Below are 27,474 nucleotides of genomic sequence, written 5' to 3'. Positions count from 1 at the left end.
CTTGTATAGTAAGTGACTGTCTGCTTTCTTGTCTGCTTACAGTCTTTTGCAAAGTGCTTGAATATAATCAAGATAACAGAGAACAGGGCAAATGCACGTCTGTCTCTGGCAGCTAGTTTTGGCTACGCACCACGGGAAACTTTAAATATGTCTCTGTTTAATGTGTGGTTAAGATTCATTTGTTTGGTGCAGTGCATTCTGTGACTTGTTTGTATTTTGCTGGTATTGTGCTATGTGACTCTGTTATGTCAGTTTTGGTGCAATGATTCTGTCATTCTTCAGGGGTTTTTTTCTCCCTCTTCTTTATAATATTTCATTATTTGACTGAACGCAAACCTCCTTATGTTCATTTTCTGACTGATAACAGTAATGCTCAGTCATTGCATCCATCATATCTAATCAGCCTTAGAAAAACAAGAAGCTAGAGTTTCAATCCTCACAAATCATTCGATGCTGGTCTGAGTGCATCATAATGTATGCAAGACCCAGACTCCATTAGATCCTCTGTATTTATAATGTCTACATTGACCAGTGGAATTGGCTCACTGTTTAAACTAAGAAAGACCTGTTTGTTCCAGTAAGGAGTAAACAGGTTTTCTTTGTTAATGTTGTGCACATAAAATGTCACAATGTTCTTCTAATTATGAAAAAAAGCAAATTTATCACAGTGTCAAATACTTTTTTTCAGGCTCAGTCACTCCAGCAGCATGGCCTCAAAACACGAAACAGACTCAGACACGCAGGACATCTCTATCATCTCCCATGTAATTAATGCCAAACCCACTGAGAAGAAAGTCATGGTCAATTGTGCCAGTCAGTCCATGAGCTCCCCTCCTGGACGAGACTCTTTAGACAGCGCCGACCCCACCTCTTCACCTCCACCTCCCAGGCAGATTCTCAACCGCTCCACCACAAGAAGCAGCTCTTCCTCTTTCTCGGAAAGTCTGGACCCAGCGTTGGACCCCTCTTCTCTTCCACCGCCAGACCCCTGGCTGGACAGCGGGAATAACAGCAGTGTCCCTCAGAGCGGAGGAGGGGGAACGCTGTGTCGGAGGGACGGCCAGTGGTTCTTGAAGCTGCTGCAGGCCGAGACGGGACGCATGGAAGGCTGGTGCCAGCAGATGGAACAGGAAACCAAAGATAACCAGCTCTCAGAAGAGGGTAAGGATGGCAGAGTGCTCACTGTAACACAGTTTTCTCATTGTTTAAGTGCCTCTGCCAGCTGGAGAAGGTTGCAGAATAGGAAAAGCAGAAATCAGTTTACTCGGATATGGTTTTGGTTGTGGTGACACATTTTGTTATTGTCTGGAACAGAGAATGTTAAATTCAAAGCAGAGCCTATGACTCCTGGGTATTGTTGTGTACCACAATGACAGGAAGAAAAGCAAAATTTCTCAGAAATAAACATGAACTAATTAAACCTCGTGACCATAAACCAAATTCACAAGTTCATTGCACTACCGGGGATAGTTTTGTGTGCAGTAACATAAAGGAAATTGTTTAAAAATTCATACGTAAATCAATCAGGACACAGTCCTGAAAAAATCATAACCCTGCGATTGCTCTGGTTTCCTCCCACACTCCCAGAATAATAGACTGAGCTATGGTGGCCATAGTTTTATCGGTCACATAAACCCTAAACGGTCAGTTTCTCCAGGTTAGCTCTGTGATGGGCTGGTGACCTGTCCTCTCCACTGCCCTAAGTTGAATGAATGGATGGCATATTCCAAAGAAGATATTTAGGGTAATTGTGTCATGGCACATGTCTGTCTAGGTTCTTGTCCTGGTCATCATTATTTAAGTAGCTTAGAAAGAGATTGAAAAGAAAAAACTCAACTTTTTTGAGTTTATTAAAGACATTTCACCTCTTATCTGAAAAACTATGTTATGACATAGTTTGTCCAGTAGGATGCGCTCTTACTCTAGTATTTACAAGAGTCAGCAGGAGTAAGCAGAGTCTGCAGCACATGTAGTTGAGTCCACTTTACAGCTCAGCAGACCGTGGTGCAGGGGTGATTAGGGCTTTCATAGCAGGCTAAGTTGCTAACTGTGATCAGGAGTAGCTTTTTCATACATAAAAATGTTTTTAAGTAAAACATGTTTGTTCTTTATAGTTTTTTGCAGATAAAGTGGTTGCATATGTGTTACTGCATAGGGATGTTTTTCATTATAAGCTAGAGATACAATCACACAATTAAAACACATTTTTTTCCCATTTAAAATTTGAAACTTTCTATGGTTGACATAGCCATAATTTAAACCAGAAAGTTCCAGAAAGAGCACGCCCAGGCTAAATGTCAAATCACTAACGAAGCGCTTCAGCTCAAGCCGAATTCTTCCAAACGTCTGTTGTTGTCTCGCTCCGGCACTTGGTCTGGAGCTCCGTTTATAGGGTCTTGCCTCAAGGCCTCTTCTCACTCTTATCAGAGTTGCACAGCATGGCAGGGATGAGGCGGTAATACCTGGGGTTACCGCTCACAAACCGGCCTCTAATCTCCAGAATTACACAAATCTAGTCTGGACCTGATTAAACCCCCAGATTAGATTAATGCCTCCACATCAGCCTGTGGCATAGAGCAAATACACACAGTACACACAAGCAGGGCTGTGGGTGGTCAATATTTGACTGCATATACTCAGGTGTGTGTGTGTGTGTGTGTGTGTGTGTGTGTGTGTTTTTTCCAGACCCAGGCGACATAATCACTGCATGTCAAATCTATTATACTATTTATGATTATAGTGTTGACTAGCAGCCGCAATTTTGTCAGGACAGATGTTTGTCCTGATTTTTACAAAAAATCAAAAGACTAGCATAGTAACAAGTGACAGACAGAAAGCTAGGGTATCTATATAGGATTACATTCCTTTAAATAGGATCACAATGTCCAATACACTGTAATCCCCGTCATGACGTCCTGTGGAGTCTGTTAGATTCACTGTTTCCTACACCTACGTCTAGATCCTAAAGTTTTGCTTTGTATGATAATGTTCTGCACCAAAGAAAAAAAACCCAGTGAGACCAACTGTATGCAGGTCAGTGTGTAAAGTGCCACTATGATTTCTGTCTCTTCTTTAGGAGGTAGAAAGAAAGAAAAGAGAAAATCTTCAATGATTGTTACATTTTTTTTCTCTCACTGTAGTGCTGGGGAAGATTCGCAGTGCAGTAGGAAGTGCCCAACTCCTAATGTCTCAGAAGTTTCAGCAGTTCCGGGGACTGTGTGAACAAAACTTGGTGTGTATATCGCCTTTCTGTGATGATTCCACTTTGCAGGCTCGCTCACGAGACTGAAAGTCCCAGCTAGTTTCTTGTACCCGTTACCAATTTGGGAATTTGTTGTTGTTTTTTGTGTGTCCACAGCAAGAGCTGCTTGCTTTGATGATTACAAAAGCTTTCACACATATGACAACTAATCTGATATACAGCATATTAAGCCTACACACAACAAGTCATTGGGATCAACCCACACAAAAGAAAAGGAGCTTAAAATAAAGAAATAAGCCCTTGTTTTAGTAAAAAATGGCTATATGCTGCAGACTTTACAACAAATGCTGCAAAGTAAGAAATAAAGAGCGACTACGCGGTTTATCTAGAATATATGAATATAGATCATAGCAGTGATTATAAAGCTGCATAAATGTAGTGCACAGAAAAAGAAGGCACAATCTAAAAGCCAGCCTTCCTCAAGCATTACAAGCAGTGGCTGTGTGAGAGTAAAAGATCTCAGAGCAGCCTTTACTTCATATCGGGCAGTATCTGCAGGTTTAATCAGCAGAATGATCATAGAGGGAACGGTTTGATTTGACACTAGATGCTGAGTGGTTGCGTTCTAGATCAAAGTACTGAATTTATCAACGTGGGAGTTGGAAATGTATGATGTTATTGAAATGACTAAAACCAAACCATGCTGCGACAGTAGTCCCTCCAGCTACACAAAAAGAGTTAAGCTGTGATGTAGCTCCCTCTAGTGCTAAATATGAAAACAACAGCTTTTCTGTGCCATAACTCTTGCTGGTCAAAGTAGGCAGTGCTATTATGCAGCGTCTGTCCTCCTCCATTGATATTTTTCTTCTTTTTCTTTTTTTTAAATTTAATAAGAAGATAAAACTCTTGAGAACTAGAATACCTTTTTTGATCTTGTGTTGGCCAAGAGAGGCAGCGGCTTAATCAGCAGAACAATACACACACAACAGGCACACATTTGCATTATAAAATAATGGAGGCCCCTGGTTTGTTCCTCAACACCCTAACACATTTCCTGTTATCTGAGGGTGCCGGTTTGGGTCTTCTTCCAGACCTTGTCAAATTGGTGACACATTTGAATAACTTGCATATGTTTGTTTGAGCTGATGATCTTGGAATCTTCATTGTCTACATATGACTCCCATCTAAATTGTAAATAGCATTGTTGTAATCCAGCTAAACGCATATTAGCAGCAGTTCTTTCAAGCCTCAAAGGAGGTTGGTTTAAAGCCAAAAAAGGGGACGGGTCTGTTATAGTTAAAAGAAAAGAAAAAGGAGCAACCAAATAAGGTTTCCGGGTAAGAAACAGTGCTCATTTTAAAACCAAACCTAGAGTCAGTGCTGTCTACTTTCTAGTCAAACAGCTGAAGGCTTCCATGGACAGTGGTGGTATCAGCTGTGGTGAAACTACAATACACTAGACCTCAGTCTATTGTAGTACCCTGAGGTTCCAGTGACAGACTGAGTGTGATGTAAAGAAACCATTCCACCAAGATGATGGCACATCACGGACATAGATACCGCCCTTTTACTTGCCAAGATCATTTCAAATAGATTTAGCCAACTTTTACATTTTCAGTGGTTAATTTTATTTGTGTTTATTTATTTTTCATATAAAATTTGTTTTCCATTTTCACATATGCATCATATTCCTGGACAAGACTTCTCTGGTACACTGAAAAGGCTGAAAACAGGCAAATTTGTCAGAATCCATCTTTAAAGGCTACACCGTGATAGCAGGAAAACAAACTAACCCATAACCAGAATGAGTTTGATTCACACTCTGGACAAAAACTACAAACTCCAAAAAGAAGTTAAGTTGTTTGGGCTTAAGGGTAGTAATAAAAAAAAAGAAGAAAACTGTTTTATTTTTAACAAGGTTTCATCAGCAGTGTAACACTTTGTACACTTAAGCTTTACTGCAGTCAGCTTTTATATCTCATGATTCTTTTCTCATTGTAATATTCATTACAGTGTTATATAGATTACATGTATTGTATTCTTACTCCTCAATCATTTTCATCTCTCTTCTGGTTAGAATACAAATGCCAACCCACGCCCTACAGCCCAGGACCTGGCTGGTTTTTGGGACCTCCTTCAGCTATCCATTGAAGACATCAGCCTCAAATTTGATGAGCTTTACCATCTCAAGTCCAATGACTGGCAGCCCGTGACATCTGCAGCTGCCCAGTCAAATTCTGAGCGGAAGGTACTTCCCACCCCTGCTGCCCAGTGCCCTGGCTGGGGTAGGAAAGCCGCCGAAACCGGCCTCTCTCCTCCCACCACCACTACCATTGCTCCCACTCTTCTTTTACCCCGCATCCCCTTCGTGGGATGAACTCTTACAAGGCCTCCCTGTCCAAAGGGGCCAGAGTGATCCCTGTAGGCATGCATGGAAAAATTAAAACATCTCAAAGAGGGCTGACGCTTGTGTGTTTTTATGTATGAAGCCCTACTTTGAGCATGCATGTGTCATTTTTCTGATCTGTGTGTTGCAGCGAAGCATGGCTGAGATGCGCTGGTTCATGTGAAAAAATTCTGGCTTTTGTTATTTTAAAGTCTGTGTGCTTGTGTGTCCTTTGTTGATTGTTAATAAGTAAATGTGTGTATATGTGTCTCTGCGCCTGCATCTTTATGTCAGTGGCTGTTTTACCTGTCACTGAGGTGCTTTTGCTTCTGTTGCTTGTCAGTATACGTGCATCGAGTGTGTCTTGTGAGCCTTATAAGTTAAACTTAATGTAAACTCCCCATCAGTTCATGTTACCATTTCATGTCTTTGAAAATTGATATTCAAATGACTGTTTAGTCTTTCTTTTCTCAGTGTCTGTTTTTCAGTTGTCTGTACTGTCAGTGTCTCTGTTTATCATGTAAAATCACTGTTATTTCAATCTTAATTGAAGAGAATTAGCCCTGTTGGAATGTCTTGTCAAAGTCCTGTCTGCAGAACTTGTCTAAACTGATAAAGGACCTTGATGTTTCTTGATTACATTTTCTCACTGGATGATATCTGTCTTTTTCCCCTCTTATCTCCTCTTTTCACACATTACTCTTCCCTCTCTGTCACTTTCTGTCACTCCCAACACGACAGGACGAGGAGAAGGCGGCGTCAAAGAAGCCTGGTAAGGTACGACCACCGCTGGGCCGCGAGAAGAGTGCCGACTCTTCATCCAACTCTTCCTTGAGCTCCGCAGAGAAACAGCGACAAGAGGCTCGCAAGCGTCTGCTGGCTGCTAAGAAGGCTGCCTCGTTTCGCCAGAACTCGGCCACAGAAAGCGCAGACAGCATCGAAATTTACGTCCCTGAGGCCCAGACTCGTCTCTGAAAGAAACTGTGAGAGAGGGCCATTGGGTTGGAACAAAGGACAGTTAAGTGTCAGTTAAACACCTGGAGAAAGGAGAGGAAGCTTTTGCAATGTAAATGAGCCATCTCAGTTGAGATGGGTATGGGTGGAGGGAAAAGAGTGGGAAATTCCTGAATTTGGAGGGTTTTGACACATTCATACAATAATAGGCTGGTCCTGGTGACTTCAAATGAGCAAACAAGTCATTGAATATTTCTCGGACCCAACGGACTTTGAAGCAGGAGACTCCTCATTTGAGTCTTGCCATTAAGAACCTCAGCTGATGAACTTTATCTTTTCTTGTTACTGTTCTTGATATCATCATAAAAAATTGTTAAAGAAGGTATTGTTATAATGACAATTATATCCTAAAGAATCTATATGAAGACTGTTTTAAATGTTCCTGTATCTCGGCTATAAGATATTTTAAGCAGACAGAAGGCAAGCGTTTATGCTTTTCTGTCTTCCATCGTCCTGCTCTCTTCCCAGACCATTGGCCATCTTGTAGCTTTTGCACAACACCGCCTTGTGGCCATCACAGACACTGCACACATACCACAAACTCACCTCTGTGTGTCTTCCTCCTATTTATTTGTTTGTTAACTTTCTTCACGATTTGAGTTATATAAAAATCAGTTTAGATCAGGTTATTACAAATCGTTTTGGTGTGATGAAACTGAAAGTCAGGTTTAAAGGGGTATTTGTATAGTTAGCAGTTACCTCTTGCGTATGTCCTACAGAGTGGATTGTGTCAAAGATGTTTTTTAACAAACTTTAGGTTTAGTGTCTGAATGGATTTTGAATGAGAACGCATCCCAATAATCAGGCAAAGCTTGAAGACATTTTAGGATACGCACTACCGCTCGAAAGTTTGGGGGGTTTTTGAAATGTTTTTGTTTTCTTTGTTTTGTGAAGAGAAGCTCACTTGTTTTAAGCTAATGTAGCACTGACCAGCAGAAATGTTATAATTGGCAGCAATTAATTAAAATTACCAACATTTCAGGCATACATACCTTCACTCCTGTGCTCTAATGGCATGATCCCTAATACCAGTTTGTCATATTAAAAGAATAATTATTAGGAAACATAGCTGACAAAACTTGTGCCATTAACAGAAGCCATTACATTACATGCCATTACATTTAATGTTGTTTCTTTCACTGTGGATTAGATGTTTAAAAAGACCTTTTAGATAACTAAAATAAATTGTAAAAAAAACTGGGGGGAATTTAAGACTATAACTGAAACAATTTTGTGAACTTGGAACACTAATAAATATATAGAGGAGATATCCTTAATTACTCTCTGTTAGTTATGTCAAGAAGAGGCTTTGATGTGTTTGAAACTCAGGATCTCTGGACACTGTGAACCAGCTGCTTTCAAAAAGTTATGTGATTTTATTGTAATACCTGGACTGATTTTCCTAAATCTTGTCTTTTACTTATATAGTCCATATAATATTCATTTAAATAAACACTAAAACTAAACATTTTCAAAGAATAGAAACTACCGGTAAATTGAAATAAGAGAATCAGCCCTGGGAAAATAACTGAAAAACAAACAGTCAAAATAAAAGGTAATTGGAAATAGCTGAAGCAGGTCCAGATATTGCTACTTAATAAAAACATTTATTGATTCATACAATGTTTTTTTTTTTTACTACTCAGAGAAGTGCAAACCAGCTCTAAAGAGAACAGAAAGAATGAGATAAAACCCTGTAGATCATTGCGCTAGGAGATGTGAATCAGAGTTTCTAGTCTTCTATTGGCAGCTTTATGAAATGGTTCCCATAAGAGCCAAATCATGTTGGTTTGTGAAAAGAACAGTACACACTGTTTAACTTTTCAGGCATGTAATAGGTAGTTCCCTTTTTTAAGAGAGTTTTGAGACTACTCTAAAACCCATAAAGGCTGATCTATCAGGCTCTTAACTATCCAATATTTTTAATCAGCGATACAGTTTTCATAACATTATCAAATAGGTCAGGAGCACACTGCTTGCGTTACCAGTACCATGTTTGCTTCTCGTGTTAAGTTAGAGCAGTCTGCCTGAGAAGCACGAGTCAGCACTCTGCATCTAAAGACCCAGAGTGTCAGTTTTTTTTTCTCCCCAAGTGAAACATGCAGCTCTCAGCAAAATCAGTGAAAAAAATAATCTATTTATAGTCATGTTGTCAGGCTAGCAGCACTATAACTGATATTTTTGGTATAATTTAAAGATGTGGAATATATCTGAGAAACGTTTTTCACAAATGTGGAAAAATGCAAGCTAAATAAAATGTCATTAATCTGATATAATATAGGAGATAATTACCAGAAACACAACGAGGGTTATAATTATATTATTATTGATAAGTTACCAGAGTCTTTGACAGGGAACATCTTTCCTGGTGCACTCTTTCTTTCTGAACTATGTGTGAGCCACAACACTTTATCGAGATAGCTGTCATGCATAGATAGAAGTTAGGTTGCTAACTTGTACTAGCTGATGTAATCTGCCACTGGAGCACAGGATTGATCCCTTGATATAGATTCCAGTAATGATTGATTAATACATTTTGATTTGCAACATTTTTGTAAACCTTTACTTTATACGCAGCGTAAGGTTTATCCTGCAGCTGCCCTAAATTAACAGTATTGGCAATTACAAAAATCTTTTTTTTAATGTTCGTCTAATGGTTAATCCACCGGCATGCGCACGCTCTTTAATAAAAATGATGTGTTTAATTCTAAATATAATTATTGTTGGTAACAATGAATTATCAAAGTTGTTGTTTCGCAAAAGAGATTTTTTTAAAAAAAAAAAAATTAAGATACCTAATTACTGTTATTTGCTTGCATTCATGAATTAGTTTTTGTGTTTGAATGTTATAAGTCTGATTAATTTTGGACTTGTCTGAGAGGTCCAGTGTACCAGCTCAAGTTTGGGTATATTTTGATTGGTCATTTTTAGTTTTATACATGTTTTCACAGATGTGAAGTGGGAGTTTTGCAAAATTACCTCAAACTTTTGAGGGGTAATGTTTACCCGACAGAATGACATGGGGAACTATATACCGAATATTTATTCCTGTTGTTGGGACGAAATCTTTCACTCCTCCTGGTGTCTTTTGCCTTCTCTTTTCCACTACCATAGCATTTTCTCTTTGTGCTGTAACTGCAGATACATAAATATTTGACTTCTTTAAGTGCTTTCATCTAGGCTTCATGCAGCAGGCACAGTGTGCAGGTTTCGTGTTTCCAGAAGTGTTTTTTGATTTTATTTTGCTTCCCATCACTCAACAAAATAATGAAATCAAAGTTCATTGTTACATTATCCCCCCCCCCCCTCCATCAGAAGAGCACCCAAAATACCTGCACTTATTTTTATTCAAAGAAGACTTTCTTATTAAAGCATTACATACATTAGTGATTGTGTTTTCATCATTTATTCAGTTGCTTTTTTTTTCTTTCCACTGAAGACTGCGTAAGCCAAAGATGAATTCACTGTTTTAAATTCATCTTGTGTATTTAAATGTCAGCTTCAAGGAACTCAAGTCGACTGTGAAAATAGATTAAGTACACTGTAGCCATAGCAACATATAGATTTAAAGATTTTGATAAGTCCGTGTTTGACAGCAGAACCGGCCATCACTTGTGGATCAAACCTCTCCGTTTGGTTCATGAACTTAGGAGTTTGCATTTTGAAAAGCATCGTTTCTGAAGTCTGCAGCAGCAGGGGCTGATTTTTTTTTTCACTTAAGAAAACATATGATGTCTCTGCCATGTGTTTACAGTGAAATTACATAGCTGGCATTGCATAATTTGCATGAAGGGGACACATCGCTTTGATTGCACATATCCCCTCACTTTAGATTTTTACACTGCGAGTAGCATACCGAACCAGCGAGTCACCCCTGGCATGCCTTAGATCAACCACTGTCATTTGCCTGTCTTCCACTTTCAGTTGGTAAGCAAACAATCTCCAACTGTCCTCTCCTAATTACTTGCCACTGGCCTTAGCTGTTGCAGTGTCTGTTTCTCACCTGCTGTGAACCAGAAGTACATAATTTGAATTGGAAATACCTAGTAATCACCACTTCTCACCTTCGATTGCTCACCATTCTTTCGCTGTTGTGTTTGCCTGCTGGAGATGTCTCTCAGCCAGAAAAATGGCACAAAGGTGTCAATAGTTGGCTCCGTGATGGCTGTCAGTATACCCCCTTCCGTTTGACTGGGGGTGAATAGGGCCATTAACATCTGAGGCCTACAGTGTGACTCAAACTTGGTGGTTGGCTTGATTTAATTTCTGACTGTCTGGAAGAACTCGTCTGACGAAATCTTCTCCTAAAATAAGCATAGATGTCTCTTTTATGTGTAAGCAGGGCGGCTTCTAGTGGATATATATGTATCAACGACAAAATGACAGTGTCTTCACTCTATGCACTCACTGCCATGTTTTACAATACCTAATAATTATGTAATATGTTACATAATTTCATGTATCATTTTCTTTTCTTCATATTTTTCCCCCACATATTGCTTGCTTGCACAAAACCGTAGGACTTGAATGCAGATAAAACACAAATGTGGCATCTCCGGTGCACTAAGGGGAGGAGGCCAGGAACACAGAGAAAGTTGTTCTGTGATCTGTTTCAAACTGAGAGTCAAGACTTTTTCCAGCCTGCTGATGACTGTGTGTGTGTGTGTGTGTGTGTGTGTGTCTGTGGGGGATGTAAGTGGGGTACTTAAAGAGACAAAAGAAAGCTCATCTCATACATTTAAACAAAGCTGTTCTTTAGCACACAAATAATCACTGGGGCACACCTAGCTGGATTTCCTGGGTAGGTTTATCAGTGATTCACTCAGTGGCACTGTGGGGGGGGGGGGGGTGGGGGGGGGGGATTGCTGCTCTAAACCATTGATTTTTATGGATGATAATGAATGGGCTTTTATTTAGCATCACACTAAATGCATGATGAGTTTCATATCAGAGCATAGCTTTGATGAGCAGTCTATTTTTTTTTCTGTGAAAGGGTAAAAGTTTCATTTTGGGAATCCAAGTTTGATACATGTTTGCACATTTAAATGTGTTTCCATCAGACAGTGTGAATCTAGTGAAACTAACCCCACGCAGTCCTCTGAAGAGGGGGGGAGGACAAAAAGCTCTTTCGTATCCCTTCATTGTTTCTCTGACTTTGGAATATAACTGGAAAAAGGGGGTGAAGGGCAGGGGCAATACTCTTTTAAACATGAGAGATATGATGTAGCAAAAAGTGTCTGTACAAATCCTAGAAGAAATACTTTATGAAGCAAGCACATACTTTAAATCTGTTCTTTAAACTACTCTTATAGGCTGTGTGTAATTCGAGGTCTGTGGGTTTAGTAAAACTGGTTGTGCTGTCTGAGACAAAGTTGTGAGTGAGTGGATGTGCTCATAAAGTGAGATTTACCTAGATTCTTGTCACTATACTCTGGTAATATTTAAAGTATATGCGCAATACTGAGTAAAAGGGTTGTTTGATATTAAGACGAAACTAATAATCTTGCATTTCTCCCCCGTGCTTCTTAAAAATGTCTTCTGTAAATAAGAACAAAGTCGGACTAAAATCCCCATCTTTTACAATGCTGTAGAGCTATTTATACTATTTCAAGGTTGTTCAAATGTATAATGCAGAGACCTAAAATTCAATAAATGCACACAGTACTTTCTCAAAAACGTCATCATGGCTGCCTTTATTTTAGTGTTTTGCTCTTTTAAAAATGTGATTTCCTTTGCTTTTTTATTTTAAATAATAAGTGTAAAAATCGTTTTTAACACCGAAAACATACTATGATCTATAGTCTTCATTTACAGTCATCTTACGTTGATTTGTTTGTGCTATCAATCTCACAGAAACCAAAACTCCCGCTTATTTTCTGGAGGAGTTTGAGTCTCCCACAGATGTCGAGAAAAAGAGAAACAGTCCCATTTTTGTCAAACGAGCCTCTCGGGCTTGAACAGAAACCGAGCGAAATGAATAATAATTCACCAGTCAACTCTTAAGACGCTTATGTTTTTGTGTTATGTTTTACATATCTCAAACAGAGATATAAGCTATCCCCTGGAGACGATAATAAAATGACCACAGTGGTCTGAAGGGATTACACCGTTGTTATATATAAATCCCGCTTGTGTCAATGTAACCACTGGGTTGTTGGCTGCTCCCCTCCGGTTTTAACCGTGTCGAGATAATAAGAATGTTTCAATGACTGCGCTGTATTTTGAATGAAATGGTTCTCCCGTCACTCACTGTGACACCGAGTCCGTCTTCTGCCTGAAAACGCGCCGCGATTGGCGCATGTTCGCCTAGGAATAAACGCCGCGACGCGATTGGCCGACAGCTGTGAAAGGGGTGGGACGGACTGTCAAGATTAGCAAACCGCTGCAGGTAAAAGGAAGGAGCGACAGAAGACTGCCAACATTTATCTTTGCAAGAAAGCAAAGAGTGCGCTGGAAATGTGACTTTTGTTTTCTCCTCATCTCCGTGTGGCACAACTCTAGCGGCGACGGCTTTTAGTTTTTTTGGAGTCGGGACGAGAGCACCAACACCTTCGGCGCCTTGGAAGAAAGTGTCGCTGTGTCAACCATCGTTTGGCTCCCGGGCACGCTTTGTAACAACGAGCAACTTGGACAGCTGCGTGTTTTCCATACAGCTATCGACAAAGAATGAAAGCAGTCAAAAGAGGTGAGCGCTACTCGTCTTTTGCCGTGTCCGTTTCTCGCCAGCGGAGTGTCTGCCTACGAGCCCCTGCGTGGCTTTTCGCTGTTGACTCTGGCTGGTATGCGGGGTTTTTTGTTGCGAGCAAATGCAGCGTGTGTTTGTGTTGAAATTTGGAGGGACAGCTAGCCAGCTAGTTATCTCTGGAGGCAGGCATGGTGTCCATCTGGCGGAGCGACATGCGGGGAGGCTGTGCGTCCCTGCTCGCCTCCTTTTGTGCCTTCCACATGGCTAATTTACCCGTTTTCCCCCCAGGTTGGTCATGTTTTATTTTATGCAAGTAGTGGGGTTTTTTGTTTTGTATTTTGAAATGCATCCTAATTTCTCTAACAAAGCGGTCTGTTGTGCATAGCTGGGCGATCAGATTTTTTTTTTCTTTTTACGGTCTCAGCAGCCTGAGGCCGTGACCATGTATTAAAAACTTTTTTTACTTTTTCAAGGCTTTCTAAGGCGACCCCGAGCTCCAGATGCCTACAAAGGTAGAGAGGACATTTTGTAAACACAAGTTGATCAGCGTGATGCTGATGTGACAAGCTGGCCTATCGGAATGAAGCCTTACTAAGCCAGCCCTGCACTGAATTGTATTTGATTGCTGTCAGTAAGATAGTTTGGAGAGTTTTTTTGTTGTAGATCTTAAAAGGTCCGTGCCGTGAGCCAGTGGAGTTGTAGTATCACGTACGTCACGCCTCTTCGGGGCACTGCAGGGAATGCCTCAAATCTGTGTCAGGCGAGAAGTCCTGTTTTTTGTCAGACCCAGTTTGACCACATTAAGGCTGTTTTTTGAAACATCTATCCCATTCATAGAGTCGGGCTGTCTGAAATGTTTTTATTAATAGTAATAGCTGTTTTATTGCCCTCCTTCCCTTTTATTTTTTAGGCAAATGGAGGAATGCAGGTTTGTCAGCTGCTCTAGCAGCGTTCAGTTGAATCGGCTCGAGGTGCTTTGCATTGTCAATAGATTCCTGGGCCACTAGCTACTGTGATGTTGATATGGCCACAATGTCTTTGTGAGGACAGGCGCTACCCCCGGGGGTCAGGTTTCACCCAGCCCCACAGAAGGACATTTACTGCATTCACTTGCCCACCCCTGGGATCAGGCATGCTCCATTTTGAGGGGAGATTCCCTCCAGTGCCAACCATAAGAGTCTTTTTTTGCAAGGCACGTGTAGCACAATATCACAAAGCTCTTGTAAATCTGTTTGTTACAATGTAATAATTTAAAAAATAGCAGTAAACAAGTACTGTTACTTTTATGTGCTTGATCAAACAGTTACCTTCCTTTATTGTTTGTTCACCTGGTGTCTGAAGAACTGTGCCTACACCACACCATGCATGAGCCAGAATAAGTGATGGGTAACATCAGAATCAGAATACTTTATAAGGACTACCTCCTACAAACCAAGTCAGCCAGGGGTGTAAAAGTCAAAATGACTGACGTCTTGCCTGTTTCCTCTCAGCTCGCGCAGAGGATACTTGCCCGGAGCATGAGGAGCACACCTCAGCGGACAGCGATGATGGCTCCCCGCTCGACCTGTCAGGAAGGGGGCTCTCTGGGAAGCGCCGTCGCCGTGGTAACCTGCCCAAGGAGGCGGTGCAGATTCTCAAGAGCTGGCTGTACGAGCACCGCTTCAACGCCTACCCGTCAGAGCAGGAGAAACAAAGTCTGTCGAGCCAAACCAGCCTCACGGTGCTGCAGGTAAGGAGCAGGTTTTCATTTATTGATTTATTCTCTTCACTCGCGAGAGAAACTTGCATCAGAGACATGACACTACGTCTGTTAGTACAAACAAGTGTGACGCGTATTTGGCTGATGATGTCTGATGGATTGTGCATGTAAGTCTAAAAGCACTTTTGCTGCTTTAACTGCTCTTTCTGATTGTGAACAAGTGAAAGCAAAACAATAGTTGAATGTTAGTGGAATGTATGTATTGTACTAAAGAGAATAGCATTTTTCCCAGCCTTCCTTTTTTTACTTTGTTGCATCAGTGGTAGACGTTTCCTCTTTCCCTCCCAACACGTAGGCATGCACAGACAGGCTGCATTAGATAAGGCATTTGCAGATCAGTATGAGGCTGCAGCAGAGTTTCTTGTTATGTAGTCAGTTCACTGGAATGCCTTTGGCTGGCTTCTCTGTGGCTCAGCATATTTGAGCTCAAACCTTCATTGCTGCCAGCTGTATGGGGGCTCTCACGCCTTGTCTTGTCTTGTGAGAGGCTGTACCACTAGAGGGAGTGGTGCTTGGGTACAGGTTTAGGTGAAGAAACGTTGCTGTTTGGGTCAGTTGTCTGACACTTCTCTTAGGTTGGTAAGCAGAAAATATTGGTTCTTCTCATACCTGAACTCTACAATTTTTGTATTTATTTTCCCAGATCTGTAACTGGTTCATCAACGCACGTCGCCGCCTGCTCCCTGACCTGCTTCGCAAGGATGGCAAAGATCCCACCAAGTTCACCATCTCTCGCAAGGTTGTAGGTAGAAATGAGGGGCACTCCTCCAGCGGAGGAGGCGTCTCCTTCACAGAAAGCCACTCCTCTCCCAGCCCATTGTCAGAGCGCCCATCTGTCATTCATTCTGCCCCTGTTTTTGACCTCGGTGTTCTCGGAAGCACAGCGACAGCTATTCTGACAGGAGCAGGTTACCCTGGTAAGGAAGTGTCAGTCCAGGCACTGATGAAGCTGGATGCACAAAGTCTGCTGATGAAAGTGAAAGAACAGGGGCCTTATTTGGCAAGTCTTGCCAGCAGAAATACAGCAGCTAGCACCACCAATGGCCTCTTCAACACACCTCCACCAACTCCTCCAGATCAGTGCGCTCCCCCGGACTTTAGTGCTTTGCGCCTCCTCGCAGAAGTAGCTGCGCAGAAAGCTATAGAGCTCGAAAACGAAATGAAGCTGAAGAGCCAGAATAAACCCACAGAGACTGAACAAGCAGAGTCACAGAGCAGCACTTGTAATAGAGAGATAGGCCTCACACCTCCTCCAGAAGACAACCAACAAGTCTTGGATCCTTCCAGGGTGCAGCATCTAATGGAGACAGCTATGACCGTTCCAGCGTCAGATGTGCCTTCGGGAAAGGATTCGGTGCCTGCGAGCACAGAAGCATCTCTTCCAGTCCCAGCTCCAGTCTTTTTCTCAGCTCCAGGTATATCACCTCTTCATATGAATAAAGTCATCGTTTGCCACATAGAGCAGGATCAGCCTCAACTTCTTACAGCCCATCTGCCAACCATGATGCCAGTACCTGCCTTAGTCTTAAAACAGCAAGATCCTCACAAACCAGTAGCTGCTCCAGCCTCACCAGCTTTAGCCTTGAGCTCAGTTGCAACTCCGTTGTCCACTACATGTCCTGCAAGTGTGCCGGGTTCAGTGCCATCCCCAGTCCTTCTGCCAGTCACAAATGTATCTTCCGTCTCTGCAAATCAGGAGTTATCCACAAATGTAGCTGTTGTTCCACCCACCAGAGGAATACCACTTCAGCTGCCATGTCCCAGGTCCCCCTCAACTCCAGTTGCAGTAGCATGCCCACTGCCATCTTCAGCTGTCATGTCTTCTGAAGCCCCAGTTACAAGCCCGGCATCTGCCGCTGCCCAGGTTTCAGCCTCTGCCTCAGTTTCGGCCCAGTCCGCATCCATCACGCCTCCTCTTGGCCTCAGTTCCCAGCACACCGCCTCCCAGCAGCCCACGTCCCCGAGCAGTACCAGCACAAGTAGCAGTATTAGCAGTAGTTCACAGAGGAATTCAGCTTCTGTGCCCCGTGTTTGGAGCATGGTCACCAGGCAAAGCCGCTCCCTGGGGAAAACCCCCATTAGCGCCGTGTGGGGCCCACTGCACCCGGTGAGTGAAACAGTCAACTAGCAGCTCTTTTAAAATATATATATATATATATATATATATATATATATATATATATATATATATATATATATATATATATATATATATATAGTTGTGACCAAACACTAATTTTAGTATGGACAACACTATATTGGAGAATGTATTATTATTATTTTTTTTATTCATCACCAGTACCTTTTGATATGATTTTTTTAAACCTGAGCCTGTAGAATGTGCAGCGGGAAATTAGATAATCAGACGTGCAAACTGGGATGAAGTAAAGTAACCAACATAATGGTACTTATAAAATGGAAAAAGTGAGGGGAAAGAGAGTGTGTTTTTTATGCTGTTTGACAACAGAAGTGGGTTTTCTTTAATCACTTTCATAATGAACATTCCTGTAGCGTAAATGCAAAAAAAATTATTTTGTTTGTGTTTTGTTTTTTGTTTGTTTGTTTTGTTTTTTAACCTCTTAATATTTTTACCAGGAGGTATTGATCGCCCACTTTTTGGTGTAATTGGCACCACCAGCAAAGTTGGCCTCTTTAGTAGCAGTACTGGATTTTATTGAATGTACAAAAGACACTGACTGCGAAACATCCACTCCCCTCTAGGATAAAAATGAGGGCATGGTTTTGTTTTAATATTCACAACACCAACTTCTTAGTTTAGTGCAATGTGTTTATTTTTTATTATTATTAATTTTTTTGGGGATGAGAGAAATTGATTTTTACAGCAGCAAGCTCAGACCCTTTCATAATGTATTCCTATTGTTTTAGTTAAAAGGGGAGTGACTTGTATCAACTTTCTGCAAAGTATATGCTTTGCTATTTTTTTTTTTTTAATATTTTTTTGCCCTTTTTTTCTACAGTTATATCTGTAGTTTTAATTAAAATCAGTATTATAGTGATTTAGCCAAAAACATTTTTCTTCTAGGCAATCATCTGTTAACATGAAGCCCTCACAACTCCACAACGCATTCAGTTTAGTGAGAGAAATGGTGCTTTTATGGTTTATAATATTTATGGTTTCTATGTTCCCATTTTATTCAGCAGATATTTCTGTGCACATAGGTTCTCTGCAAAGCAAATGTACCACACTCAGTAGCTGACTTTTTTTTATATTTAATATTCTAGTATTTCCTCATCTGTGATTTCCACTTTTATTTGCAAATGGTTTCTATAGACTTTCTAATCATAAAGTTTTAGTTTCCATGAAACTGTATTAGGATGAACCACAATTTGTGGCTAAATGCCATCTCAACTTTTAACAGTAGCAGTGTTTGTGGGAAAGTTACATTTGTATGAGAATAATGCTGTAGCAAAACTAAATCTACAATACTATCATGTTTACCAGTGTTACCGAGCTGTTTAGCTCAAACGGTTAGGTTTATTCTGCGTTTTCTTTTTTTTGTTTAAAATAAATGTGTGAGTTGTAAATGTTGTCATACTGCCAAGCATCGACCATCACAATCATTCCTAGAAAATACTTTTTTTTTTTTTTTTTGCTTTCCTGTCTTGCTCTTGACAGACATGAACATGGAAAAATGGTCGTACATTTTTATTTTACTGTTGTTGTTTTTTTTTTTTTGTTTCCTCACTGCCAGTTTATTTCATTTAGATTTTTCTTTTTAAGGCTTTATTTTGTTCAGGTATTCTGTTGTCTGATGTGCATTTATACCTCAATTTACAAAAGTCATGTCAGACTTGGGTCATGTCAAGGATAGTAAGTATTAAACGCAATCCTTTTCTTTCTTTCTTTTTTTTCATTCATGCTAAATCATGTCACTGTGAGTACACCTTAATGGTTGTAATACTGGATGGATGACTAAGGTTTGGTTTTTTTGTTGTTGTTTTTTTGTTTAATGGCAGTGCTTTATATTAAGTTTCCTATGATGTGCTTTTTTTTTTGTTTTCACTTAAGCTTTATAACTGTGTGGCCTCTGTACAGCTACATGCATTCAAAACGTGATCATTCAATTTCATGTGACTCACAACTGACTGCTGGTAGTATGGCTGACTGTTGTGCCTTAAACCTACAACTGATTAAGATGTCCAATTTTATATTAAAGACTTAAACAGTCTGTGCAATATATGCCTTAAATTTAAAATGTCTTGTCTTTTTTTTTTTTTCTTTTTTTTTTTTTTTTGTATGAGCCTTTCAAGGAAATAAAATTTCAAAACTGTTGATAAATGTTTAATTTGTCTTTGTTTTGCTCCTGAAAGCAAATTGTGATCACTTGTGAGTTCCTTCTGTGCAGTAGTGGGGTTGACCTTGATTTCTTCAAACATCTTGGCTAAAATTCAGAAATTTAAAAACCTTTGCAGCTGCTTTTAAAGGTTTAAATATCGAAGTTTCTAACTTGCAATCTGTCTATCATTGTGAGATGTTTCGTTTAAAAAAACAAAACAAAAAAACAAGCATTCTCTTTTTTACTTTTAGCAAATTACAAAATTTTTTATGACAGAATATTTATTTGAAACAGCTTTCAAATTGCATGTTTATTTTAGCCCATCTACTACTAAGTGTGTGCACATGTACTCCCAGATATGTTTTTATTAATCTAAATGAGTAAAAAAAAAGATTCTGTAGGGTTTATGGTGGCACTTTTGTGTCTTTATATACAGAGGCAAGAAGTTTTATTACAATTGGACCAATTTAATGGGACAAAAGTTGATTTGCTGTTGAGGAAAATCTTTATTTTACTGTCCAGATGTTATAATAGCAACCAGACACCTAGATTTCTTCTGGTCTATATGAGATTTAAAAATGTATTTAAGCAACTAGAAGGGGGGGGTTGCAACATACAACAGCTCATGCATATTTTTTTCTGTTCATATGTAAGTCATGTAAACATAGCTGGGTTGTCATATTTCTCAAAATGAATCCAATGTTTCTTTCTGTCCTACCTCAAAGGTTCAGCCCAACAAGCAGAGAACAAAGAAAAGTACATTTTAATCAAATTTATTAAAGATTGGTGCAGTGTATCCATTCTCTTTAAAACCCTGATAAAGACACAAAAAACAACCAAAAACCATTCATGTTAGTAAATGTGTGTTAGTGAATATGTACTTATTTAGCTAACGCTGCAACGTGAAGTAGCTGTAAGTAAATATTGGTTGCATTCCAGCTCAATTTAAGTACCTGGCAGTTATGTAAAGCACAGAATACTGTACTGCAGCTTTGTAGGAAAAAAGCGCTGTCATGAAATGCTAGAAATGTTTGAATGCAGGCATGGTACAATATTTTAAAAATACGCCAAACACACTCTCCACTTACTTTATTTGCCTGAGAAATTTCGAGACTGAATTCCTTCAACAACACAGACATACCCGATCCTTTAACAAATACACACAACCAGCTGACGGGAGGATGATCTCACTTTTGACTGCCATTCCTAGTGACCATCTCAACTACAGAAAATATTTGCACCACATTTGATTGTCTAAACCGAATAAAAATGATGAAAGGTCAGTTTTTTTTCTTTAATCCGTTTTCATCATACAAGGATATATATTAGACAAAAGGAGACAAATTGTGCAGGTATGGTAGCTAACTGGCAGGAAGAGGTAAACATGGCTGGTATTGTATGAAGTACGTCAAATGGCCTCTGCACAAATACACAGATCTGCTTAATGCATCTCCGAAATCCAACCATGTTGTCTACAAAGGCCAGAAAAACTGCAGTCAATGTGGATGAAGACAGGTGCAACATACATCTGGAATGATGTTTAAATTTAAAAAACCAAAAAGTGGATCTCAAATTACTTCAGACATGCCACCCTTGTTAAACATGTAGGTATTTAAATGTACAATAATTTATTTCTTAATTTTATAAAGGATATATACTTGAGTCCTACGTGAATTTGAAAGTTTTCTTCCTCAAATCTGCAAGATTGACAAAGACAGGAGCTACAGATGGATTTGTGGTGCAGCATGTGTGCAGGGGGGAGGCCAAAGGCAGTCATTTTCTCCCTCTACTCGTCATCCTTGTCTTTGGCGCCATGTTTGAGGATGCGGGTGAACTCTGCATAGTTGAAGTTGCCCTTCTTGTCGATGGGAGCCTCCCGAAATAGCTCATCCACTTCTTCATCTGTGAAGCGGTCACCCATGGTGGTCAGCAGCTCTCTCAAATGGTCCTCGTGGATCACACCTTGGACGTGGAGAATTGAGAGGGGAGTTAATGATCCGAGCCCTGGCAGAGTGAAACGGGATTTGTGCGTGTGTGTGTGTACAAGATGCGTATTCACCCACCAGATCCCTCCTCATCAAAGCAAGCAAAGGCATTGCGGATGACATCCTCGGGGTCTGTTCCATTGAGCCTCTCTCCAAACATGGTAAGGAACATGGTGAAGTTAATGGGCCCTGGTGCTTCGCTCATCATCCCCTCCAGATATTCATCAGAAGGGTTCTTACCTGAGGAAGAATATCGTCACATGCATCCATCGCTCATCTAGGAATTAACATCTTGTTGTCTGATAATAAGAAATAATCGGCCCAAACCAGCAAGTGTGGATGAACATTTAAGTGTCACATATAGTTAGCTTACCCGGAATCACTATTAGCAACAGACTCAGGTCTTTGCTATTCTTGTTGTGGTCCTTACATACTCAACCCAAGATCCATTTTAATTGCAAATTTTCCTGCTTTTGGTAATCCTGTTTTAATAAATATTTCAAGTATTCCTTCGTACTCTTATGTACAATTTGAAGTGGTAATGACTTCCACCTCAACACCCCTCTAAAAATCAACGTCTGTATATTACTTGATTCAACTTTCAGCCATGTGAATCTCCTTTCTGTTGCAAATCCTATTTAACAAGTATATTGACTAAAATTGCAAAAATGTCTTTAATAGCTGGCAACCTTGTCATACTTGCACTTCTTATTAAACTTAACAGAGTATGGACTGATCCCAGATTACCATGCATCTCATTTGCACTGCAGTGCAAAGTGTGCAGCTACTATTTGATTTCTTTTGATGAAGCACTGGACTCGATCACACTGCAGTAACCAAAACTGTGTCAGAACTAATGCATTTAGAACCAGCTTTAAGTATTTGATCTCTGTTACAGTTACTATGTTACACTTCATTTTGGGATTATTTAACATATTTTTTAATTAAAAAGGCACATTTGACTAGCTAAAGCCTCAGTCTTATATCTTAATATATATGTATTAAAAGGGCTGTTCCGGTACTTTGGCACTGAACTTCCACACACTTGGAAAACATTTTTCTGATTCCCTAATTTTTCCTCTCTCTTTCTGATCTCCCTGCCTAAACTTAGAAAACAGAAATAACCCTGACAACATCATCACCATCTCTGGCAATCACCAGAACTGCAGTTTTGCTAATCCCGCAGTTTTATAATGTGGAAAAAAACAATTCCCTCAACTCCTAAGGGCAGTTCCTCTTACAAGTAAAATGTAACCTGTTTAGTAGTATATATTTTTGTCACATCTATAAATGTAACACTGTTTACCCAGAGAGGCCAACATGTCATGCAGATCTTCCTTGTCGATGAAACCATCTCTGTTCTGGTCGATCATGTTGAACGCCTCTTTAAACTCCTGAATCTGAGACTGATCAAACATAGCAAAGACATTGGAGGTGGCTCTCTGCGGGCGCTTCTTGGTGGTCTTTCCCTTGGCACGTTTGCTCGACATGGTGGCGTCTGGATCTGGACCTGTGCACATATTTGTAAATTAGATAAAAGCGTTGTAACCCCCAAAGACATTATACAAAGAGAAAGCAGTCTTTTTTTTTTTTCTTACAGCGAATGAATTGTGAATTAATGACACGCGGTAGTAACATCACCTTAGTTACCCAGCTCAAGATGTCGTACTCAACCACATTTATCTACTCTTTTCCTGCACAAACCTGCCTGTCCCTCTATTCTCCGCATCCTATTGCACGTTGGCTCCAACACAATCAAACAATTGAACACACTCACATACGCAGACAAATGGAAAATCCCTGCAGACCCTGACACGAGTGGCAGGTTTAATTCTGGAAGGAGATTGAGTTAGCTGCTGCTTGTACTGTGAAGACATGTCATTTTCACACTCATCTCAGCACCTGACATTTAGCGAGACTGCGATTCCCTCTCTAGGGGAAGTGAGAGAAAAAAATTTACCAGCACGGGGGCAAGCTGAACAAAAAGAAAGGAAAAGAAATGACAAACCAACCCCCATACACACCACCTAATGTACATAATGTTAATTCCCTTATATGGTTTAATGATGATGTGGATAATGGTGTCAAACTCCACATAATGTGCCAATAATTTACATAATTTTTATATCCATCAAACCTTTTGGTGACTTGTGCCTTATAGATCGGACCATTGTCACCCTGGAAGAGACTGCTCCTCATAAGATTAGACACGTTTCATCACAGGATGTGAAATACAACAGTGAGTCAGTGACAGCTCACAGCAACTTGTGCAGCCTGACAAAACAGACAGAATGTAGCATCGCGTCTTTTCTTCATCAGCATCATGTGATTCTATTAGAGTGATTAGAACAATAGCAAGGGAGCATTTCTGTTTATTTTCAACTCTTCTGTTCTAGACATCATAGTAGAATAAACTTCCCAAACACTGACTAATACATCTTGTGTCAAGAAATGCTACCTAACAATGATTACGAAAATAGAAAACCAGTCCAGTAACTGTCAATAAGCACAGACACACTGTTTGTTCTTTGAGCATGTGCTGGTTCTCAGTCATCCAAAAAAAAAAAACAAACAAAAAAACTGAACATGCATACAAAAAAAATACAGTAGGCTGTGCTTATCTCCACAGCAGACAGCAAGTTTTGTTTAACTGCTCAGATAATCGGAAAAGCTTTTTTAGTTTCTCCTCACATGAATCTGTCGATAAGTTGGCCAAACTGCTTTAGCATTGGTTTAAATGTGTGTACTTACAAACTCCGTGCAGAAAAAGTGAACACAATTCAGTGTTTGTTTGGTTTTTTGTTTTGTTTTTTAGACAAAATGAACTACAATCCCTTTATTTAATTGCATGCTTTAATGCCTATGTGCATTCTTCACTGCTCCATTTTCACAAAAGGTAATGTCTTGGTAACAGTGTCATCGTATTTAAAGGGCTGGGCTAGTCTTAAATTTCTGCGTCTCTTGTGCATTTTGCCAGCATGATTCATAAAAGGCTTCACAGAAAAGCATGTGAAGACAGGTTTGCCTATCTAACTGTTCCTTTATCTTTTTAAAACTAAATATAAAAAGGTTCTTCTTCTGTTCTATACAGATGAATGCACTGTGATAGAATTTGAATTTGTATTGCCAATGCAAATCAGGATGTCCGACCTAGGCTCTGCCCCAAGTTTCCAAATGGCTAACATTTACATAAAGACATAAAAATCCAGATATGGATCTGCATGCTTGGGTTCCCGCTAAAAATGGTACAGGAAGGGTGTTTATACAACTGTGTGCCAAGTGAAGCAGAGACACACACACTCTCATTCCCTCTTTCATCACAGACACATGTTGGATTAATCCTTCCTTTCATTTGGCTACTGTTTGGCTGGTTCAGTCCCGTTGTGTGCCAGAAAAATGAAGAAATCTGGAAGGTGTGCAATTGGCCCAAAGCCTTCCCATTCTCCATCTCTCAGTCGTTGAGGAAGCTGGAAACAAAACAGTGTATAGCTCTACTTGATGGTTTCAGGAACAGAGGAATTCCTCCGCCTGATTACGGCGTCTCCCTCCTGCCTCGATGGTAAAGTCCTCACACAACACAAAACGCTTGGATTACGCAGACACTTTGCTTAGGTCTCAAATGAAGTGGCTCATGCATAAACAGTCCAATGTGAGGCATGTAGTGGAAATTAGTTATCTGTATTGTGGAGTCTTGTTTGGCCTCACTGATAGAATTCTTGCTGCGTAATGAGAGAGGCTCACTGGTATTTATCTCTACATCGATATCGCTTTGAAATGAGAGCCATGTAAACTTCTGACAGACTCTGTGAGAGTGAGATTATGTCATAGCTCACATTTTTAAGCTGCAATAAGACAGAACCTGGTTTCAAGTCCCTCTGCATCTGGTGCTGTAGTAACAGCTAAAAACTCCCGCATTCTCCACAGAGTGAATCAACAATGATTCATAAAGAAGCTGAAAAAACAACTATTTTTGACAGCAACGTAAGCTGTCAGCTCAGCTTGTGCTAACAATTGTATTTGTTCTCCGGCTGCCTCGGCTCCTCCATGGACCCTTTTATCCACCGAGGAGTGACAAAGCTTCTCTGTCCCTCTGGCCAACGAGGACAGACACCCACGCTCACGCTCTGCTATCGTCAAACATTCAGGCTGTCATCCCACAGCCTTACATCAGGTCGCGCAGGTCAATATTACTGAAGCGCAGACCAAGAGGCCAACGGTCAGGAATTCCAAAAGCAAACAGAGTGAAGAGAAATCTCATCGCCTATAAAAAGACATCATAAGAGGAGTGTGTGTCTGTGTGTAAGACAGTGTGAATGACACGGCTCTAAACGGGTCAGCTGCATTCAGAAATTCCCCTGTTTAATGTGCCGTGGTGATGACATGGAAGTAAGCACACATCCATACAGTTTATGCACAAATTCAAACTCTGAGATAAATAACATCTTCAAGTTTCTCCCTGCCTTTATCAAGGGATGAAAATTCCCTACTGCTCCTTCCTAGTTTCCCATTTCAGCAGCTCCCTGTAACTGTATCCTCACTTTCACCCTCGCCACTGACAGATGAGCATTGTACCCAAAAATTTACACATCAAATTCACTTGTGGCCCACCAAACAACAGCTCTAAAGCTATGTATTGTCTATTTGTTCAATCCAGGCTTAAAAACAGCTTTTATTCTCACCTTTCCTTCAAGTAGAAATGTTTGGGAGTACTTCAAACTCCTTTTGTCTGGCCCCGAAACAGCAGTGGGAAGAGAAGCAGGCACTGAAAAGTTTGCTCAAAGAGTCAGACTCCCAGTGGGTCCCTCCCCTTTCTACCCCAGCCAATGGAGAGACTGGCCTGTCCTGCACAAAGACATCCCAGGCCAGGCCATTTCTCCATACAAGGCAAAAGAATGCACAGGCTACAGTTTGCTACTGCCACAGACGCTGCTCGGGATGTTTGGGGGAAAAGGGAGAAATGACAGGAACTACGATAAGGCTCCCTTATTTAGAGAAAAGGGCCTAAACATTTAGAGGCTCTGCATGGTGGAGCGGTGGAAGCACGAGGAAAGAGAGTTGTGAGCAGTTGCAGAGCCGTTTGGGAAAGGAGCATTTCTTTCGCAAGACCGTGGGTTTCCTTAAATAGGCAGTGTGGCTGGTCACCACAGAGGCCTGACTGCAAAAGAAACACCTTGAATGATGTCATTAAGGCAACGTCTGTTTTGTGGTCGCCTACCCATCCTGTCCATGAACAATGCTTGCTATGAAGACTAGTCTGACAACCCCTTTTCCTCACTTTTTGTCAGTTTCTATCAGGTTGTTGTCAGAAAACTATATTTTGTCTGTGTGTAACATCCTATTGTTTCTTGTTTGGTGTTGCATAATGCATTATATTTTTATGCTTTTTTGATTAATGTGGGTTTAACATTTCAAAGGTTTAAAGGATTGTTTGTCCTTTCAGTGTTGTTGCAATGAAAATAAAGTTCTGCGATACAATCAGGTTGGCTGAAATGAAAGTAACAGCAGACTTAAAATGAAGTAGAATAGCTCCATAAATTACAAAACAACTCAAACAAAATAGTTCAATAATCTATAAATTACACAAAATTAAAGGGCTCAGAAAACCAAAGTAAATTAAAGTAATAATCAAAATAAAATACAATAGAATAAGAAAGTGGAATATAATACAACAAGGGGCTTAGTAGGCAGTGCTACCAAGTGTTACTAAAATAACAATATTCTGCATTTACATGTATTATCTACTTTGGGGAATTTATCAACATAACATAATCTACTTTCATTTGTTTTTGTAATCTTTTAAGTTTTAATCTGTGTATATAAGGTATTCATTTCTGTATTTAGGATAAAAATTACAGACTGATCATTTTAAAGCTTGAAGATATGAATGATTTCAGGCAGAGTGAGGCAGTTTAATGAATCTCAGTGCAGGTCCATCGATGTCCTCTGCTGGACCAGTCTAGTCATGATCTCTGAAATGCAAAAAAGCCACGTATGAATTGTGTTGATTCACATTATACATTTATGAAGATGTCAATAACAAACATGGAAGTTAATTAATTAATTGTAGTTTATCTTAAAATATAACTTTTGAAACAGTCATCTGTCCTTTTTCTTAGCTGCTTATCGGTAGAGGGTTGGAAACTAT

General features: G+C 40.2%; 3 protein-coding genes across 10 annotated transcripts in view; 2 read left to right on the top strand and 1 right to left on the bottom strand.

Moving 5' to 3' along the window:
* dlgap4b (discs, large (Drosophila) homolog-associated protein 4b) overlaps window positions 1–9,988 on the top strand; it is a 131,091-nt gene extending 121,103 nt beyond the window's left edge. For 6 of the 8 annotated variants that reach the window (XM_006784499.2, XM_006784496.2, XM_006784497.2 and 3 more), the window contains 4 exons: window positions 689–1,161; window positions 3,141–3,232; window positions 5,280–5,450; window positions 6,330–9,988. In XM_006784499.2, coding sequence (XP_006784562.1) covers window positions 689–1,161; window positions 3,141–3,232; window positions 5,280–5,450; window positions 6,330–6,563 — 970 coding nt within the window. In that variant the 3' untranslated portion in view covers window positions 6,564–9,988. Of the gene's footprint in view, window positions 1–688; window positions 1,162–3,140; window positions 3,233–5,279; window positions 5,488–6,329 lie in introns of all 8 variants that reach the window. The other 2 variants (XM_087840635.1, XM_006784498.3) reach the window with 1 other exon arrangement.
* Window positions 9,989–13,013: 3,025 nt separating this feature from the next.
* tgif2 (TGFB-induced factor homeobox 2) lies at window positions 13,014–17,174 on the top strand. Its single transcript, XM_035904950.2, has 3 exons — window positions 13,014–13,287; window positions 14,778–15,016; window positions 15,690–17,174. The coding sequence occupies exons 1-3, from the start codon at window positions 13,269–13,271 to the stop codon at window positions 17,172–17,174; spliced, it is 1,743 nt and encodes a 580-aa protein (XP_035760843.1). The 5' UTR covers window positions 13,014–13,268.
* Window positions 17,175–20,101: 2,927 nt separating this feature from the next.
* myl9b (myosin, light chain 9b, regulatory) lies at window positions 20,102–26,166 on the bottom strand. Its single transcript, XM_006784500.3, has 4 exons — window positions 26,009–26,166; window positions 22,636–22,839; window positions 21,408–21,569; window positions 20,102–21,306 (listed from the first exon to the last, which is right to left on the bottom strand). The coding sequence occupies exons 2-4, from the start codon at window positions 22,817–22,819 to the stop codon at window positions 21,131–21,133; spliced, it is 522 nt and encodes a 173-aa protein (XP_006784563.1). The 5' UTR covers window positions 22,820–22,839; window positions 26,009–26,166; the 3' UTR covers window positions 20,102–21,130.
* Window positions 26,167–27,474: the final 1,308 nt, after the last annotated feature.

This window comes from Neolamprologus brichardi, chromosome 5 (assembly GCF_056152115.1).
Source record: "Neolamprologus brichardi isolate AB-2024 chromosome 5, ASM5615211v1, whole genome shotgun sequence".
In the NCBI taxonomy this organism is placed as follows: domain Eukaryota; kingdom Metazoa; phylum Chordata; class Actinopteri; order Cichliformes; family Cichlidae; genus Neolamprologus; species Neolamprologus brichardi.
Note: the sequence above shows the minus strand (reverse complement) of the source record. Positions and strands in the feature narration are given on the sequence as shown.

Excerpts from the sequence above, each read along its gene's own strand:
- tgif2 (XM_035904950.2), top strand. Across the intron at positions 15,017-15,689 it reads CCAGCCTCACGGTGCTGCAG|ATCTGTAACTGGTTCATCAA; the intron begins GTAAGGAGCAGG and ends TTATTTTCCCAG.
- myl9b (XM_006784500.3), bottom strand. The coding sequence starts at position 22,819 with ATGTCGAGCAAACGTGCCAAGGGAAAGACCACCAAGAAGCGCCCGCAG. Across the intron at positions 21,570-22,635 it reads TGACATGTTGGCCTCTCTGG|GTAAGAACCCTTCTGATGAA; the intron begins GTAAACAGTGTT and ends ATTCTTCCTCAG. Across the intron at positions 21,307-21,407 it reads CTTTGATGAGGAGGGATCTG|GTGTGATCCACGAGGACCAT; the intron begins GTGGGTGAATAC and ends TCCACGTCCAAG.